Here is an 18,764-nt window from a genome sequence, read left to right as displayed (position 1 = left end):
TGATTTTGAATGTTTCTCAGTGAACGCTCAGTGATACACTTGGCTCTCTCCGCAGCTTTTTCATGTAGTCTGTCTTCCAGAATGGCTGAAGTCTCCTGCTCCAGATAAACCTCAAAGAGAGATTTATAATATGGCTTCCATCGGGTCATGAGAGATGAGTTTATCATCAATGCAAATGAAAGGCCTAGAATAAGAATTAGTCCAATTACCTAGAAGAAAGAAACAGATCAAATATAATGAAAACGACTGGTCAGTAACAACATAATAGCAAAATAAAGATGGATGCAATGGGAAATGGGGCTAAAAGTTTAAGGACACACTGAAAATGTTGGAAAGAAATCAATATTAAATTTAAAAAATAAACATTGTTAATGCATCTTAGACCCCCCCCAAAAAATAAAGGTGTAGCGTAATAGACAGTTTAAAATAAGGATAGAATATTGAAAATATAAAGATGAAGTATTTCTCTTTTAGGTCATTATAAAATGCATGATTTATTTATTATGATTATTTTTTATTTATTAGATAAGGGCCCGGTTGCATAAAGCACCTTAAGTTTTTCCCTTAAGTATGACACTTAAGGGGTGATTTTCCTTTAGCTAAGACAATAGGAGAATAACTTAAGTAAAACTTAAGGTATACTTAAGGACACACTTAAGGGAAAATTACACTTAAGGTGCTTTTTGCAACCGGCCCAAGGCCTTTGTTATGGAATTATCTCCAAGCTAACAGGGAAGCAAATCCACACGCATTTTTGAATCACATCTTAAAAAATATTTTAGAATGACATTAATTTACTTTTATATTATTTTGGCATTGTTTATATTGATAAGTTATGTTTCTTTTGTAAATGTAGAACATTATTGTTGTTGTTGTTGTGACAATGGGTTCATTTTCACAATGCTTTTAGTCTTTGAATATAATGCTGTAAACAATGATGTTAACCTTCACAAGTCTGTGTAACCTAATGAATGATGCAGACATTCTTAAAAAAATGTGAAACCAAATTGTTACATTAAAAACCTATATGACCTGTAATGACAAAAAAATAAAATTATAATAACTCAACAGTAAGCATTCAATTACGGATACATTGATTACATACTATACAGAATATTCATAAAAGGCTGCAAATGTCACTTACCCGAGATTCACTGTCATATTTTCTGAGCATCTTTGCTTCCTCTGGAGTAGGTAAATCCTTGCATGCAATTTGCACCCCGGTATCGTTCACACGAACAGTTCTTATGCACACGTACCAATCCCCGTCGATAAACGCAACAACTATCCACAGCGATCCCGCATAAAAGACATGAAGCAGATGTTTCCATATCATACCACAGTAATACCATCCTTCCTGTCCACAACTTTCAGGATGATAACAGTAACCACCCGCGCAACAGCAACACTCAAATGTATTACAACACTCACATTTACAGCATCTTCTCTGCCCGCCAACGCAACATTTGCAAACGTAACATCTGCAAATCTTTAAAATCCTATTGTCGATGGGGATCATTACAAAAAACATTATGCAGATCGGTAGGGACAGGTAAAGCCAACAGTACAGAAGTGTTTCCTCGGTGTAATGATAGTGGTTTTGTTAAGTAGTGGCAACCCTGTCGAGTATATATCTGCGCATGTGCAGAGGTACGGGGCAGGCTAATAGTGTGGCGTGGTGGCAGCACGCCACTGGGAACACTGTCAATAAACTAATCGACTTTAGGATTCAATTGATCTGCAGTGTTGTGTTTATTGGCACCTCGACTACGACACTCGGGAGTTGTGCAAGGGCATGTAAACACTAATTTGAAGAAGATAACCATGGCCATTACGATAATGCCTGTCCTGATGGGCACATTTCTGAGTACGTAAGTGGAAAAAAATGAATACCGAGCCATATTTGCATACGCTTAAGAGGACCCATAAAATAGTGTTGATACAGTAAAGAACCTTGAGAGGAATCTCTGCAGCTCAGCACACACGCATGCATGACACGGTGTTGTAAATATCCGCTTCCTCGCCTGCTCAGTGGATGTTGCAAAGGAAAGGGAGGAACCATACGTTTACACATGACACAAGCCTCGCTTCGTTGAGGTGCAGCGCCCCATTACTGTAGTCACGTGCATGTACACTAGGTCACGTGACTCATGAGACAGATTTAACTCTTAAAACTAGAACAATATTTATGATGCCTATTTTTGGTTCGTGTCTGTCATAACAAAAAATTGTTGACAAAACCCTTACGAACTTACGTTTACAAAAAAGTAGAATATATACCTGTACTGGAGGAACTGAATAAAATATATGCCCTGTTTGATATGTGGAAGATAAGTTGACACGTTTTTTTTTGTTTCTTCCATTTAATTTGTTTCTAAAATGTTCAACTGTATTATTCCTTGTGTTGAGTCACTAGCTTGGATGCATTTCTGTGATGCCTTCTATACTGTTAATGTTATGTGAGTGTTTGACCTTTGTCTCGTGTTAGAGTCAATAAAAACCTTTCGCACCCTTGATATTGAGCTGTTTCAGAAAGAAAAGCAGACTACTGGGTAAATGAGGAACAAGGCTGTTTAATGCCCCCTGCTAAAATTCATCTTAGGCTACCATGCAACCATTACAAAACTGTATGCATGATAGGATTCAATACCCAACACCATCGTATACATCACGTTGTTTTATATTAAATAATACAATTAATATTAAAACTATTAAATACAAAAGTGATGGTTTGTTTTCCTCAGCAGGGTATTTTGCACTGTAAATGTGGGACAAGCCTGCTTCTTGAACTATGAAAGTACAAATTATGCCAAATTCTCACCAAGACAGTTTAACGCTTACAATCAACTGAAAGATTATTTCTTATTTTAAGACATAATGATATTTACTGGATTTTACAGTGGTAGCTAAAACTTTATAGTGTCGGTTTCGACCGCTGGATGGCGCTCGTCTAATGTTTTTATAGCATAAAGGGGGCGTGTTCTTACCGTATGCCAGGAAGTGTTTCCAGCTACCGAACTTTACCCAGTCGGGATATGACTTTTTCATGATTATTTTAAAATCCACGTTTGTCACACGACTCTAACTTTACTCACGGTAAGATGTCATTTCGTCCATTTATTTCCCTTCTCTTGACATTGTAACTAACGCTACAACGACTTGATAAGTTGTGTATGTCTGTAGCAAATGCAGACACGAGCATTCCTGATGTCCTTAAACCATGTCAGTATATGTACTATAAATAAAGACATTTGTGATTAATCAACGATCGAAATGTTTTCAGGAATAGGCGGAGGAATGTGCACCACAGTCTATTTTTATGGACTTCATCATGTGTTTGTTATGTAGCACTTCATTGGATGCACATTTCTCTCTGCAGTTCAGTCTCTGCTGGTGTTATGGCAGTGTTTGAAAACTGCATCGTGCTGTTAGATGTAAAGGGTTTACCTTTTAAAGAGAAGAAGAAGCTGAGATTAGCTCTTCTGGATAATGGAGGAAACATTGCCTATGTGATCAACAAACAGGTGTGTATTCTATTAACAATCTCAAAACTGTTTCTGTAAAACAAAGTTAACGAATCTATGCAGATCAATAGATTAAAGGCCTTGTCTTTATCTTCTGCAGACCACGTTTGTGGTCACAAACAATGTGGATGAGTTAAGCAGTAACAGACAGAAGAGCATTCAGAAGCTGAAGATCCCAGTGGTTGGGATCCAATATATATGGAGTTGTCTGGATAAAAGACATCTCCTGCCTGTCACAGAGCATATTGTGACCCCGCTGACAAATCCCAACTTTGAAACAACTTTTCTACATCATCCAGGTATGGCTCTGTAATGTTCTTTAGATAAGACATAAGTCAACTGTTTTGGGCAATTCTTTACCTGGGATTTCATGTAAAAGGAGTAAAACAGGGATGGGCCTAATGGAAGGGTTTATTGTTGGCATGAAAGCCAGATTAGTTGTGTTTGCTAAGAATGGGTGTGTATTGTTCTGCGTGTTTTTGTTGAGAAGTGCACTTGACAATGCTAGAAGTAGTGTTAAAACAACATTGTTGTTCACCTAAAGAGGTAAAAGTGTCAACTCAGATACCAGCAAAAGAGTGTGCCAAAGATCAGCCTCAACCTGGGACTAAGATGCTTGAGAAGGGCGGACCTCGTCCCGTGAGGTTCAGGTGAGCTCTTCTGTTCTGTAGATGTATAACTTATATTGCTCAACAACTTTTCTATACTCGTTCCATGTTGACATGCTAGTTTATCTGTTTGCCATACGTTTTTATTTCCCCCCTGCAGAGTTTACAAAGAAGATGACCATGACCTGCCTAAATTTCCCTCACACTTTCAAGTTGCCAAGTATTTGTTTTTAGAGAAGGTATGTTCATGCTACATTTTCCCACAGATTCTTAAACCCACCACAACAGCGTTAGTTTTAATGTGTGTTTTTACACCTGTCACCTTTTGATTGTCTATGGCAGGTTAACTCAAAGGCGGTGGCAGTTTTGGAGCTGCAGAGTGCCAAAGGAAGAATGGGCCAGCAGTATCGTGTCTTGTGTTACATCTGGCTTGAAACTGAGGTTTGGTCATCTCCATATCTTTTGCATCGTGATTGTATTGCAACCATCTGAAGCATTAGTTGCGAAGTTTTGTGGTGATTTACTCTCTTGCAATAGAACAAAGCAGTTCGGGACAAGGTTGTGTTCTGCAGCACTTCTGAAGATGCTGTGGAAGCCTATTTGATGCTGATGAAAGAAAAGAAGGTTCAGTGGTTCACACAGATATCCACAATCCCCCCTGAGGCTGAACATTTGGCATCCTACAGCTTGAAACAGGTTAACCGAATCCTCTTTATGATGTTTCTAAAGACCACTCACTATCTGTGTTTTCATGATACTGTAAGTGAGTGCAGAATCTGAATCCACGCTTTTTTGGGCAGCTTCTTCTGGAGGAAAGGCTGAACTGCTGCACGTTAACACAGGAAGTGGGCGTCTTTGTGGAGCTGGTTTGGACCGAAGCTCTCGGTTCCCTTAGCAATATCCTGACTGTCCCTGTTTCCAGCATCAGCCTTAATGATGTAAGAATGGGCTTAGATAACTGCATGGCCAGTGATGTAGTATTTTTACTGTTGTATTTGACATATCTGTGGTGTTGCAGGTGAGCAGGGTGGAGGGATTGCTACTGCAGGCACAAATGACTGAAGATGAGGCTAAAGTCAAGACCCTGCTAGAGGAGGTCAACACTCTTCTACCCCTCCGAATGGCTGACCCTCCTTCCTAAAGCAAGCTTGTGTCTCAGAAACTAGACCTTTGTCAGGTATAACACATTAGATTCATTCTCACTACTCAACTAGTTCTGTCCAAGGCTTAGATTCATGCTAGTACTTCAGTCATTTTCTACAATATTTGACTAATGTCACTAATATAAATATTCTAGCTGATCCGAGATATTCTCAATGTGAGTGAGGCCACTCTAAGAAGCCCCTTGCCGTCCTCTCTGGGAAAGTATCGTGCCCTGCGATGCAGCATTGATGTGGTCCCATCAGAAAACCCTGAGTTCACTGTTGTCTCTCAACTTCTTCGAGACAAGTATTATCACACGATGTTCCATTTTTATGGACTTTTAAACATGGTTTATTAACATGTTGTTTATTAATAATGTGGTTCATTTTGTATCTACAACAGGCCTATTCAGATTCAGCAGATATTGCGTGTTAGCCGGGGGGTGGAGCTTCAGATGTTTAGGGAGAAGCTTGGCAACATTAAGCCCCTCCTCCACTCTACTAGTTCTAGCAGTTTTGTAGGAATATTGTCAAGGTAAGAGTGCTTTTTTAAAAACCGCACTTTTCCACTCCAGATAACAAAAAAATCAGATCTGTTTTTAACACTGCATGTGTTAAAACAATGAATGCATGTTACGCATATGTGTTTCTATTTAGAGGTCTGCTGCTGCCCAGGGTCGGAGTGGAACAACACGGTATTGAGAGGACAGATATAGGGAATCTCGGAGGGGGAATCTACTTCAGTGACTCTTTAATGTCAGTGGTTGATATCCTTAAAGAAACGGTTCATGCTAAATAAATATTTGTCTTCATTTACTTACCTTTATGTTGTTACCAACCTTTATTTGTAGTTTTTAATCTTCTTTTCTGTTTCACAGGACTAGTGTTAAATACTCCAAGCCCAGCTCAACCAACGGCTCTCGGCTGCTGTTGGTGTGTGACGTGGCTCTGGGACAGTGCAAAGACCTGCTGAAAAGAGACACCACTTTGACCTCTGCTCCTGAGGGTTACCACAGTGTACATGGTGTCTGCCGCACCTCAAAAACGCCTTCGGACTTTGAGGTGCTTTTCCTGGTCGATTTACTTAGTCACCATGAAATTTCAAAAATTGCCAAAAACGACAATTCTTATTTTTTATTACAGTGTGTATTATTATTGTTTTTTATTAATTCATGTGCCCTCATCATTTTGAATGCAAATCATAAACTTCCTCTCCAAATTACATCTCTTCTTGACATGACATACAGTATGTCTCGGCTCGAGGGCAGGACTATACTGACTGGCCATGCTTTCAACCTCCAACAATCCAATCAATTCCCAAAGGATGAAATCAAGTCCCGTCCTACATTTTTCTCATTCCAGATGCTGTTATATTCTGATATACGTCACAATTCGGAAGACAACACCATTGAGATTTCCGTTTCATGCCTAGATTCAATGATCTGCTTACGGGATGCTGTGTAACCTTTGCGTTTGTGTGTGTTGACAGGATGATGAGTATGTTGTATATAACACAGACCAGATCCAACTTAAGTATGTAGTGCAGTACACTTTAAAGGAGGACCAGCTAACAGAGTTTCAGCCTCATATCGACACCTCTGAGGAGCCCACGGAAAGAACATGTGACATCTGTGAGTGAGCAAAATATGTCCATCGTTTAGGGATAGTTCACCCAAAAATAAACATTTTGTCGTCTTTTGTTTACCCTCATGTGTTTCAAAACCTGTATATGACTGAAACGCAAAAGAAGATATTTTGAGAAATGTTTCAGTGGTTTGTGTTCATACAGGGGAGGTCAATAGGGGGCAGTGTTGCTTGGTTACCAACATTCTACAAAATATCTTCTTTTGTTTTCTGAAGAAGCAAGAAAGTCATACAGGTTTGGAACGACATGAAGGTGAACAAATGATAAAAGAAGTTTAACTTTCAAGTGAACTATCCCTTTAAGTATATTTTAGAGAACTAAGGACTTAAATGCCATGGTCCGACAGATCATGCCACAGGAACAGCTGATATTCTTTCTATCTAAATCATAAATCATTTTGTGTGGATGTTTTTCTCCAGTGTCTAGTGATGACAGTGCAGGTCTGGAGTGCACTAAAAACCCTCTGGAGGAGATGACCGCGGGTCTTCTGGACAGCAGTGGACAGACACTTCCCCTGAAGGCTGTCCATGTGAGGTGCAAGCTGATGGACCTGCTGTGTCAGGTCAGTGACAGCAGTGGGTGTCACATTTGACACGTTGCATAAACAGAGTATTGGATTGTAATTTCCAATTTACTTTCTCTTCTGTGTCACCAGGTCATCGTTTTCCAGACCTACACAAATCAGAGTGTAGTTCCCATTGAAGCGAAATACGTCTTTCCACTGGAGGAAACGGCAGCAGTGTGTGGATTCGAAGCTTTTATCAACGGAAAGCATGTGATCGGAAAGGTGCTTATTCAGAATCTGTCAAATGCTTTCAATTCAAACCTTTGTGCTTGGTTTCTCATCCAATTTTTTCTTCCTCCCACAGGTAAAGGAAAAAGAACAGGCCCGTAAGGAGTACAGACAGGCGATAGAGAAGGGCCATGGAGCATATCTAATGGATCAGGATGCACCTGTGAGTTGCGTCATATATCCATAGACTCTGTAGTAGGTATTAACCTATTATGGTCTATTAGACCCTTGTCCTCACTCGGATGGTGTCTTGAAGTGTGTATGTTTATGTGATACAGGATGTATTTACTATCAGTGTGGGGAACCTTCCTCCAGGAGCAACAGTTTTGATCAAAGTGACCTTCATCACTGAGCTGGTTGTGAAAGGCGGCTCTATTATCTTCTCTCTGCCGGGCAGCGTAGCACCGTGGCAACAGAGTGCCGCTCTCAATCAGAGAACTCAGGTATGACACAGTTCAACTTTAATTCTTCAAATGCATACATGTGAAATGTGAATTTTCAGGTTATAATTACTATAAAGGAATAAAACAATGGAAATTGTGTTGTTTTTCAGACAACTGTTGAGAAGGTTTCTGTGACCGAGCTTCAGTCAGAGGGGTACAGTAAGAATCTCATACTGTGGAAGAAATGAAAGAGATGGTTCACCCAAAAATGAAAATTCTCATTTACGCATTTAAAACCTGTATGAGTTTCTTTTTTTGCAGCAGAACACAGAAGATATTTTGAAGAATGTTGGTAACCGAACAACGGTGGTACCCATTCATTTCTATTGTACAGACACGAAACCTAAACCAAAGTCAATAGGTATTGCCGTTGTATGGTCACCAACATTCTTCAAAATATCTTCTTTTGTGTCCTTCAGAAGAAATAAAGTCATACAAGTTTGAAATGACTATAGAGGGCAAGTGAATGATGATGGAATTTTCATTTTTGGGTGAACTATCACTTTAAGAGGAAGTCACTAAGAATATAATGCACCTATAGTACTAATTGCTCTTATATACATTTTGAACTAAAGAAATATTACAAATTTGGGCAACACATATCATTTGCATGCTGTAAATACTGCGTTTGTTCTGCATCATGGAAGTGCCATGTTCTAGATCAGGTGTTTTCAAACTTTATGATGCCAAGGACCCCCAAATATGATGAACCTTTTGTGAGGGACCCCATGGGCAGAGCTAGCGGGGGGAGGGGAGATGTGGTGGGTAGGGGACCCCGCCCAATCTGGCAACACTGGTCCGAGTTAGTTTAGTGGCGGAGTGATACAAACAGTCAGTGAAGCGGTTCAACGGTCAGTTCCCGTGATGATCCTGGTGGAATATCTCTCGGCTATCAGCCAATCATATTCGAGAACCAGTGAGAACTGTTGTATAATTGCATCTCTGTTCTAAAGGTTTTACAATTATTTATGTTAACATTTACGTTTAATACAAAATACATCTGTTTATAATGTGTTAATGCTCTTTCCCTACTGCGTATTTATGTTTGAGGCAAAACCTTTGTTTAAACGTTTGTTTAAAAAAAGTCCAAATTGGAGGTAAAAATTCACCAAATCTTACAAGACTGTAACGTTTATTTGACAAGGTTGCTTTATAGTTCTGTTATACAATTGAAATCAGAGCATTGCGGTGATGTGTAACATGCAATAACTACTGTAAATGCATTACAAAATGAATATTAACAGTATTTATTATTTGCTTTCCCATTGTTTATTTTTGATGAAAATCAAGGTAAAAATCCCCTTTAGAAACTGAGATCGCAGATTTTTCTGGTTTGTTGACGTTCCATTGACAAATGAACTTTGCACGTAAGGGTGCAACAAAGGTTCATCGCTCTTTTCCCTGAAACATAATATTTATTCATTTATTTACGTGATCCCATTATCACAGATTTTCAACACAGTTACATACAAAGCTAACACTAAATAACTATCCATCTTTCGCAGTCTGATAAAATATCCAATTTCTTGATAAATCTATATGTAATCTAAATGTAAATCTATATGTAATCTAAATGTAATCAAATGTTTTCTATAATAATGCTGTTTAATTGTATTGATTTTTCATTCTTAAAAAATTCATATCTGTATTTTAAAGTATCATTGGATTGTGTATCTTTTCCATTTTCTGTGAATTTTTTTAAGCAAACAGGTAAAGCCATGACCAAGCCATGACCATGACAGTTTTTTTAAATGTTGACAAACTTAATTTATTATGATTTATAATGCATCAGAATTTGATCTGTTTATGATAAACAGTTGTGACATTTTGGTAATTACAGTACAAAAACAATATCTTTAAAGCATTTGGTAATCAATTGCACCTCCTGCCATAGGCTATTTGTCAAACTTTTATGACCGCAACATTTACTTTATAGTTTACTTTCCCACAAGTTTACTTTATAGTTTACTTGTTTTAGATATAATGTTAATAATATCTATTAATTTATTAACACCAAATTATGTTTCTGTAAGCCGGCGCTAGAGAACAAGCTGGAGGAAAGCCGAATGTGGTGTCGCCTCCGCATAAACACACCGCCTATAAAACATTTATTTTGTTCTTGTTTTCCAGTACAAATTCTTAAGTCAAAGTGCATTTTCTTGATTAGCAAATGACTTAAGAAAATAAGTTTTGTTTTTAGAAAGAATATCAAATTTAAGTGAATTTGTATTTAAAACAAGCATCTGCCAGCGTGGCAAGAATAGCAATATTGAATTCAGTGCTGAATAAAAACCTAAAACTTAATTCAAGGTTTTGTTCTCACCCAGAAGAAATGAATTTTTGCTGTGTACTGAGCTGCGACGCAAGCGTGAATCGACTAGCTCCAGCAGTGCGAAACGAAACACCGTTTAGACTAGATCCACTGACCAGTCTGCCCCCCCAGCTCAAATGTTTAGCTATGCCTATGAGGGACCCCCTTCCAAAAATGCATACCTTTTTATGTATAAAGAAACATTTGAACTGTATTATATAAATAGTAAATGTGATATTATAAATATAACATATTGTTTTTGAACTACTAATAATGTGTGATAAAAGAACTGTAATGAATAAAACCCTCTAAAAAGTTACAAATATAAGCAATTCTGAAAACTACGCATGTAGCAAAAAGAAGATACTTGAAATGAAGCAATAATGATGTTTAGTTGACTTTTACTATTTTTGCTTTGTCTTTTTTCTCTGAAATTTTCAAGGGCCCCTGTTTGAAAACCCTTGTACTAGATAACAGCCCATGTTTACGAATTAACCCAACCCCCTCTTGATCTATATTTTCACTATTCTTTAAATGACTCTTTCCATCTCTTTCTTCAGGGAGTTCTCTCTGTGTGTGTCCATTGAAATGCCATATGAGATCATCAACTTAGAGTCTTCACACCTCATCAAAACCAAGGTTATTACTAAATGCTTTTTATTGCATTCTTTTAAAAACAGTACTATTCACTAGATTAGAATAGATTTTAACAGTATTCTTTTTCTACCCCACTCAGAGGACAGACTGTAAGGCTGTGGTCAGTACATTGCCGGGACAAACTCTTGGACCTGATGGGCTCCAGTTGACCTTCAGTCTTTCTAAGATCCACATGCCCAGGATGTGGGTGGAGAACCATCCAGACAAAGACAGTCAGGTACAGAAATCAAAGATGGTCAAAGGGCCAAGTTTAAAAACACTGTAGACATTCCTGGATGGTTCTTGCTATATTTTACAACACTTGTTCTGGTGCATTGAATGATTGACAGGTGAATAGCAGCCATTGATCAATCACATTTGTTTTTCCTGCTTCTTGGTTATCTTCATCTTCACCTCTGCTATCATCCCTCTCTGTTCCTATGCACACAATGATCCCTTCAGGCCTGCATGCTGGTGTTTTATCCAGACTTTACGTCCAGCTCTGAAGATTCATCCAGCGTGAGTGATGTGGTCATCGTCCTGGACACCTCAGAGTCAATGCGGGGAGACGCCATGCTGAACGCTCGCAGGATTGCTCTTCAAGTGCTCAACTCTCTCGATCGCTCAATGAAGATCAACATCATCTCATTTGGCACTGGTTAGTGCTCAGTCAGTCTGCCGTTCAGTTCGGATTGCTTTTTTTTACTTTAACTCTGCTATTGTTATGATTTTATTGGTAATTGTGTCATGTGCGGAATATTATGTATTTTATTTCCTCGTTTATTTGTAATGTGTTCCTCATAGGAAAATATTACTGGTGAGGAACAACATGGTGGTTCTTCAGTTCAAAGTAAATTAACACTGAGATATTAATTTGTGTTATTTCTAATGTGGGTGTTTTTTTTAGATTACAAGGTGGCGTTTCCTGCACCAGTGCTCTTAGCAGATACCTTTGAATCAGCCAGAAAGTTCATTATGGTGAGTTTAAAACTGTTAAAAACGTCTTTTGTGCCATTGGTTTGGAAAGGAAGCAAATTTTGAAGATTTTTCTTCTGTTAGGAGAAAATCGCTGCTTGCTTTATCTTCACTTAAATCCTGCCATATTCACTTTTATTTTGAGCCAGTTACCTGAGCTGTAAATGTCATGTGACAAATTACTCTACAGCTGCATGAAAAATGAGTAAAAAATGATTTTATTATAAATAAAACAACACTTCACTTAAGCCACGGTAACTACAAATGAACTGTTTTGCCACAGTAACCGTAGTTTAACCACAGTATTTGTAGTAAAACTATGCCAAATGGTAATTAATCCATCAAAAAACATGGAAACTACAATTACTATAACAAAGGTATGGTTAATTTTTGTGAGATGCCAGCCAGCCAAACCTTGAGCTCTTGGTTTAATCACCCATATTTGCTGAATTTTAAGTTCTTTGTGTGTCATTGCATTTCTGACATCTTTATTAACAGCAGTCTGACGGAGTGGGTGGCAGCACCGAGCTGTGGAGACCTCTGAGGAGTCTGAGTCTGCTGCCTCCGTCACAGGGCATGAGGAACATCCTGCTGCTCTCTGATGGACATGTTCAGAATCAGCCTCTGACCCTCCAGCTGGTCCGAGAGAACTCCCGTCACACACGGGTGTTCACCTGCGGCCTCGGGTCTGCCTATAGAGTCTTTTAGTTCATATTAAAAGAATGAGAATGTTCTCCTCCCTTCATAATGTCTCTCAAATGAAACAAAATATTTTTGTCTAGCTTGACAGCTAATCGTCATATGCTCAGAGCGCTGGCTCAAGCAGGGGGTGGAACGTATGAAATTTTTGACACAAAGATGAAACACACTTGGGCTGAGAAGGTGAATCACACTATCTTCATGTATCATTGCTTACTGTTTAATTTAATGAGTGCTATTTAAGCTTGCTTACGTTGGTCTCATAGGCACTCTAGGGCTGTTGTTTAAAAATAAAACTTTTTCAGGTGCGAGCTCAGCTTCAGCGTGTGGAGTCTCCAGGCTGCAGATCAGTGGCAGTGAAATGGCAGCAGTTTAATCCCACAGCGCCCCCTCCTGTTCAAGCTCCCTCACAGCTTCACGCTCTCTTCAGTGACTGTCACACACTGGTGTACGGCTTTGTGCCGCACTGCACTCAGGTAAGCGCTGATGATCTGATGGTGTGCAGATGTTAGTTTAGTTTTTATGGACTTTGGGGGTATTGAACATTCACAATATTGCTATGATCTTGCTGGCAATATAAAAGATTTAGTTCACCCAAAAATAAAAGTTCTGGTTTCATTAATTCACCCTCATGTCATTCAAAACCTCTTTCTTCTTTGAAACACAAATAAAGATATTTTGAGAAATGTTTTAGTGGTTTTGTGTTCATACAATGGAAGTTAATGGCCTCCAGTGTTGTTTGGTTACCAACATTCTTCAGAATATCTTCTTTTGTTTCTGCATAAGTCATGCTGGTGTGGAATGACATGAGGGTGAGTTTTGGTTAAGACCCCTTTAATGATTATAAAGACTGTCATTAGACTAATTTCATGGTTCTTTCTTGTTTGTTACTTGTATGAAGGTGTTAAAATGAGAAGGCACTGGAAACAAAAACACAAAAAGATGAATTCTGTTCAGTTAATCGATTACAAAATCTTAAAGTGAAGTTTCTGCATTTTATTACTATTATGGTTTATATTAGTTCATATAAATGAAAACATTGCAATACAGTTGTGTTTATTTAGTGACAAAGCATATAAAAAAACATATTATGTATTATTTTCTTACAGTTTTAGCTCTTAAATTAAAACATTTCAGTTTTCATGTCTACAGCGGTTGACGAAGACGTCAGACTTTTACTTCTTTTTATGTAAAATATATAATTGTCAAGATGTACTGTATATCAGATAACATCAAACAATGAAAAACAATTATTGTCATATGATGTATTTTTTGAATGGTGTGATATCATCTCCTTTAGGCCACAATGTTTGGTGATCTGAGTGGACAGGAAATCAAAACGATGGTGTCCACCACAGAACTTCAAAAGACTAAAGGAACTGTAAGTTTAAGCATCTTAAATAATTCATATTAGAGATGCACCAATAGTAAATTTCTCCATGGATAGACGATTATTCAGAGTAATATCTGCCGATACAGATTCTGAAGATTTAATAAATATTTCTTAACTTTCTAAATGTTATTAATTCATATGACTATTAATATTGCACATCAAATGTTTCTTAACTGGTGATGTTTCTTAATTCACTGCATTTTTGTCACTTTTGATTGACAGGATATATCGGCCCTGATCATTTGCTGTTTTTAAACTACTGATACTGACATATTTGCTGATTTATTTGTGCATCTCTGCTTTATATAATCATCAATACCATAAATTGTTTATGATCTTAATTTTATTGATTTGGGGTGTGTAGTTCCTTCACAAGTTAACAGCCAGAGCGATCATCAGAGACTATGAGGATGGCATACTCGGAGACAGTGAGGCAGAACATGAGGTACGGTATTTGTTTAGTAAACTCTGACAGCCGGTTTTTTTTATTAATTTTTTTTTTTATTTTTTTTATAGGATGATTGGAACTTTTGATAAGAGATGAACTTTGGCTTTTTTATCTCTTTATCAGGGGAAGAAGGCTGAGCTGAAGTCTTACATCACTGAACTCAGTAAAGAGTTCTCCGTCTTGTCCCAGTTCACCAGCTTTGTCGCTATCGAAGAGAGGGTAAAAATATTTTTGCTTTAAGATAATGTGCTTAGATCTTTGATGCTAAAACACATTGTAAAATCAAATGAAACATTCACTTTCACAATCAAATACAGTTCACATGTACACTGAAAATCGCATTTTAAATTTTGACACATTTGACTGCTGATGTTAGCCAGAGTTTTAGTCTTACCTAGCATTAAACTATATGACTCTATTTTCTCTATGTAGGACCAGAATCAGCTCGACACTGGGTTCACAGATATTTCTAAACTAATACAAGAAGAAAATGTGGATATTCTGCCATATATGAGATGGACTCAGAAGGAGCAGACAGCTGAGAGTTTGGATGGAGAAGTGGTATAACTAACAATACGGCTTTAAAACAACATGATTGTGGAATGTATTGTTTTATACAGTATTATAAATGTAGCAATTCTACATCAAATCTGAAAATATTCAGGTTTAACCACAATGCAATTAAAATACTTTTATTTTGTTTTTCAGGGAGGGTCAGAGGAGTTTGTTAGCGGGGCTTTTGATATGGAATGTTCCAAGGACAAGGAAGATAATATAGATTGTGAAATGGCAAATTTATACGATGCTGATATTTATGCAGATGTCTCTAATGATTTTGAGCCGCCTCCTCCCCCATCTGCTCTTTTTGAGGATGTGTATCTTTCCTCTCGTCCTGCTCAAAAAATGGGCGAAATGAGAATATTTGAGCCTCAGATACAGCCTTATCGGAAGAGCATGTTTGTGGTAACAACTCCTTCAAGTGACATCAAAATTGTTCCACAATCAGTGGGAATCTGTGATGCTGTTTACAAAGAACGGACAAAAGAATCAATGCCTGACAGTATGGTTTGTTCAAGGCCTATTTTTAAAAAAAGAAGCCATGCTAGAGGTTTCGGTGCCAGAGGCTTTATCCCGAGGTCTCCGTCTCCACCTGTGACCCAGATCGACTCCTCACTGCCTCCTGCTAATTCTCTTCCTGCTGCCCCTCCTGTTTTGTCTAGGGATTCATATTTTAGTTCAGCTCCAGCTCCTCTCTTTGGGGCTCCTCTTGCACCTATGGGCTTTGGGGCTTCACTTCACATGCTTTTCTCAGGGGCAGCTCCTCCAGCTCCAGTCTTTACGGCTCCTCCTCCGCCTCCATTCTTAGGGACAGCTCCTCCAGCTCCAGTCTTTGCGGCTCCTCCTCCGCCTCCATTCTTAGGGACAGCTCCTCCAGCTACAGTCTTTGCGGCTCCTCCTCCGCCTCCATTCTTAGGGGCAGCTCCTCCAGCTACAGTCTTTGCGGCTCCTCCTCCGCCTCCATTCTTAGGGACAGCTCCTCCAGCTACAGTCTTTGCGGCTCCTCCTCCGCCTCCATTCTTAGGGGCAGCTCCTCCAGCTACAGTCTTTGCGGCTCCGCCTCCTTTGTCATGGGCTGCAGCTCCTGTTTTTGGGGCTCATCCTCCGCCTCCTTCACCAGGGTTTACGCATCTGGTTCCTTGCCACGTGGCTCAACCTCTCCCTGGGGCTCCTCCTCCGCCTCCTGTCTTTCGGGCTCCTCCTCTGCCTCCTAACCTTGGAGCTTCTGGTCCAACTCCTGTCCTCAAGTCTTCTCTCTTTGGGTCTTCACCTCTGCTTGCTGCCTGTACGTCTTCTCCTCCAGTTGAACTCTTTGAGGCTTGTCTCATGGATTCCATCTCAACAGATTCCGTCATGGGGATGGGGTACTGTAGCTCTAGAAGGATGAGACCGGTCCCCCCTTGTTTACCTTTCGAAATGCAGGGTGCCGTTTCTTCTCGTCCCCATCCTCCTTCTCCTCCTTCCTCCTCCCTTCTTTCATCATATGCTGCATTGAAAGGTCTTGGTTACTTCGAAAGGTCAGAGGCTTCTCCGCGTGCCCTTGATTTATTAGGCCCTAAAATCATATCTTCATCAGATATTGCTTCATTGGAGTGCAGTGTTGAAGAACACAGCCGGTCAACTGCACCTGGTAAGTTAACCACATTGATGTAGAGGTAGATAAGTTTAAAGCTGGACTAAAAACGCCTGTTCATCATATGTCTCATTTGTCATTAATCTGCAGTCCTGGCTTTTAAAAAACGAAAAAATAAACCAGCCATGAAAGAAGGATGCAGATTACCTCAGACCGCCTGGGAAGAGCTGTTTCAGCTTCAACATGAGGTACATACAGTATTTAGTTTTTAATGTGCTAAGCAATACAGAGACATTAAATTAAATGAACTTATTATTATTGTATGCTTTCTGTCTGGACATAGGATGGATACTGGGACTGTACTGGGAGGCTGAGTAGCTTCCTCAACCTGGACATTGACTTTTTTGCCAATGTCTTCCTTAAGGAGAAAGGCATTTGTTCCTTGGGTAAGAAAACTATTTTGTTATACTACTTAAAATGCCTGAAATAATAGCAGTGTTAACACAGTGTGCTAGATAGACATCTTAGACCACTGTGTTGAATCAGACACCAAGCAGTCGACAAAATACCCTGTTGATGTGGCCATGACTGCTTAGAGCTCTACCGTATAAAGCTTTGTCCTCATTTATCTTTGTCCTTATCCTGACGAGAGAAATTTCACCACTGCTTTTATCAGTCAAATAGCAGTTAATAAACTATGTTTCATCTGTCAGGTGCAAAGGCTCTTGCAGATATTCTGAGACTGGTGGCCACTCTGTTGGTGCTGCAGCTGATTCGAGTGAAGAAGTTAGCAGAGGGAGAGCTGCTTCAGTCTCTCTTCAGTCTGAAAGAGTCACAGGGCCCGAGGTAAGAGCACAGAGCACACATGCATTCTCATGAACTATATCTGCTCTTTTTTTAGATTCTTAATGTTTTTCCATGCAGGCCTGTGCACTGGTAGTCTGTGAAGAAAGCAGTGGACTGGGCTTGTTGGGCAGACAGACAGTATCCATGTGTGTGCAGCAGGCTGGAGTTTGGCTGGGATTGGGAATCATCCACACGTCAGTTACTGGGCTGTGATTCACCCCTCCCGTACTCTCCACTTATACCTGTTCTAGAGAGACGTGTGGGTTTGTGGGTGGTTTAGTAACTGAACACATACATTATTTTATTTCATTCATTTGTTGTTTCAAAAGTTTGCAATGTGTAGAAGATTGTCTGTGATTCTACAGAGCCATAAACAATATTTTAAAGAATAGTTTACTCCAGAATTTTATTTCTGTTGCATTTTTATTTACCCTGTCATTTTATTTCACTGTTTGCTAGAAATATTTTCCTTTGCTGTTTTCACTGCAGTTTCATTTGTGCTTGTAGATCTGGTGTAGTGTTTGTATGACTGGGTTATTCCATACTCTATTGCTTTCAGCAAATGATAGTGTTCATGTACATGTAAATACATCACAAAGAGTAGATCAAGCCATAGCAGCCAGATGGTTTCTCAGACAGTATATAAAATAAGCCAGGAGCAGGCATAGCCCTTAATCGTTATAGTTAACCTTGTCTTCAAAATGGCTTTTTGGAACACCGATAAATACCGATTACTAGGACCATGGAGACCAGGGCCCTTATTCGTGAAAAATCTTAGCGCAAAGAGTTGCTTCTAGTGACAAAATTATAAGAAAATTAGCGTTTCCCCTTAGAAATACAGAAAAGAACTTGGTAAAGAAAAAAATAATTCATAAAGCATCTTAACCCTTAAAAGAGCTCTTAAGGGCCAAAATTGTAGGAGTAGCGAGGAGGACTTTTAAGAGACTTGAGTTTCTTTAGCAGCAGAGAAAATGGACGAAACACGAAAAGTGAGAAGAAATGTGTTGCAATGCATGACAATTTCTATATTACTTTTAAGGTTTATCAGATTTTTCATTGTTTTTGTGTGCGTGTGTGTTCAACTTTTGATTATCTTGGTTTTGGTTTTTTGTATAGCTGCTTTGATGCAAATTGTAAAAGCACTATAAAATAAAATTACATTGAATTGAA

At 38.9% G+C, this 18,764-nt stretch overlaps 1 protein-coding gene across 1 annotated transcript; it reads left to right on the top strand.

Moving 5' to 3' along the window:
* Positions 1-2,963: 2,963 nt before the first annotated feature.
* On the top strand, positions 2,964-18,764 carry parp4 (poly (ADP-ribose) polymerase family, member 4). Its single transcript, XM_057336229.1, is given in 35 exon segments — positions 2,964-3,096; positions 3,380-3,524; positions 3,625-3,823; positions 4,069-4,174; positions 4,293-4,371; positions 4,475-4,573; positions 4,670-4,828; positions 4,933-5,070; positions 5,151-5,309; positions 5,430-5,581; positions 5,678-5,809; positions 5,932-6,030; positions 6,153-6,336; positions 6,764-6,905; positions 7,339-7,481; positions 7,575-7,706; positions 7,789-7,875; positions 7,991-8,155; positions 8,266-8,309; positions 11,027-11,105; positions 11,203-11,340; positions 11,565-11,760; positions 12,010-12,080; positions 12,576-12,763; positions 12,860-12,959; positions 13,082-13,252; positions 14,077-14,157; positions 14,534-14,614; positions 14,741-14,836; positions 15,050-15,178; positions 15,326-16,805; positions 16,899-16,996; positions 17,092-17,194; positions 17,462-17,594; positions 17,673-18,764. Coding segments are annotated over 34 exon segments (5,505 nt in total). The 5' UTR covers positions 2,964-3,096; positions 3,380-3,398; the 3' UTR covers positions 17,689-18,764.

The sequence above is a fragment of the Triplophysa rosa genome, linkage group LG6 (assembly GCF_024868665.1).
Source record: "Triplophysa rosa linkage group LG6, Trosa_1v2, whole genome shotgun sequence".
In the NCBI taxonomy this organism is placed as follows: domain Eukaryota; kingdom Metazoa; phylum Chordata; class Actinopteri; order Cypriniformes; family Nemacheilidae; genus Triplophysa; species Triplophysa rosa.
The sequence above is the reverse complement of the archived record's forward strand: the minus strand, read 5'-3'. Positions and strand labels throughout refer to the sequence as shown.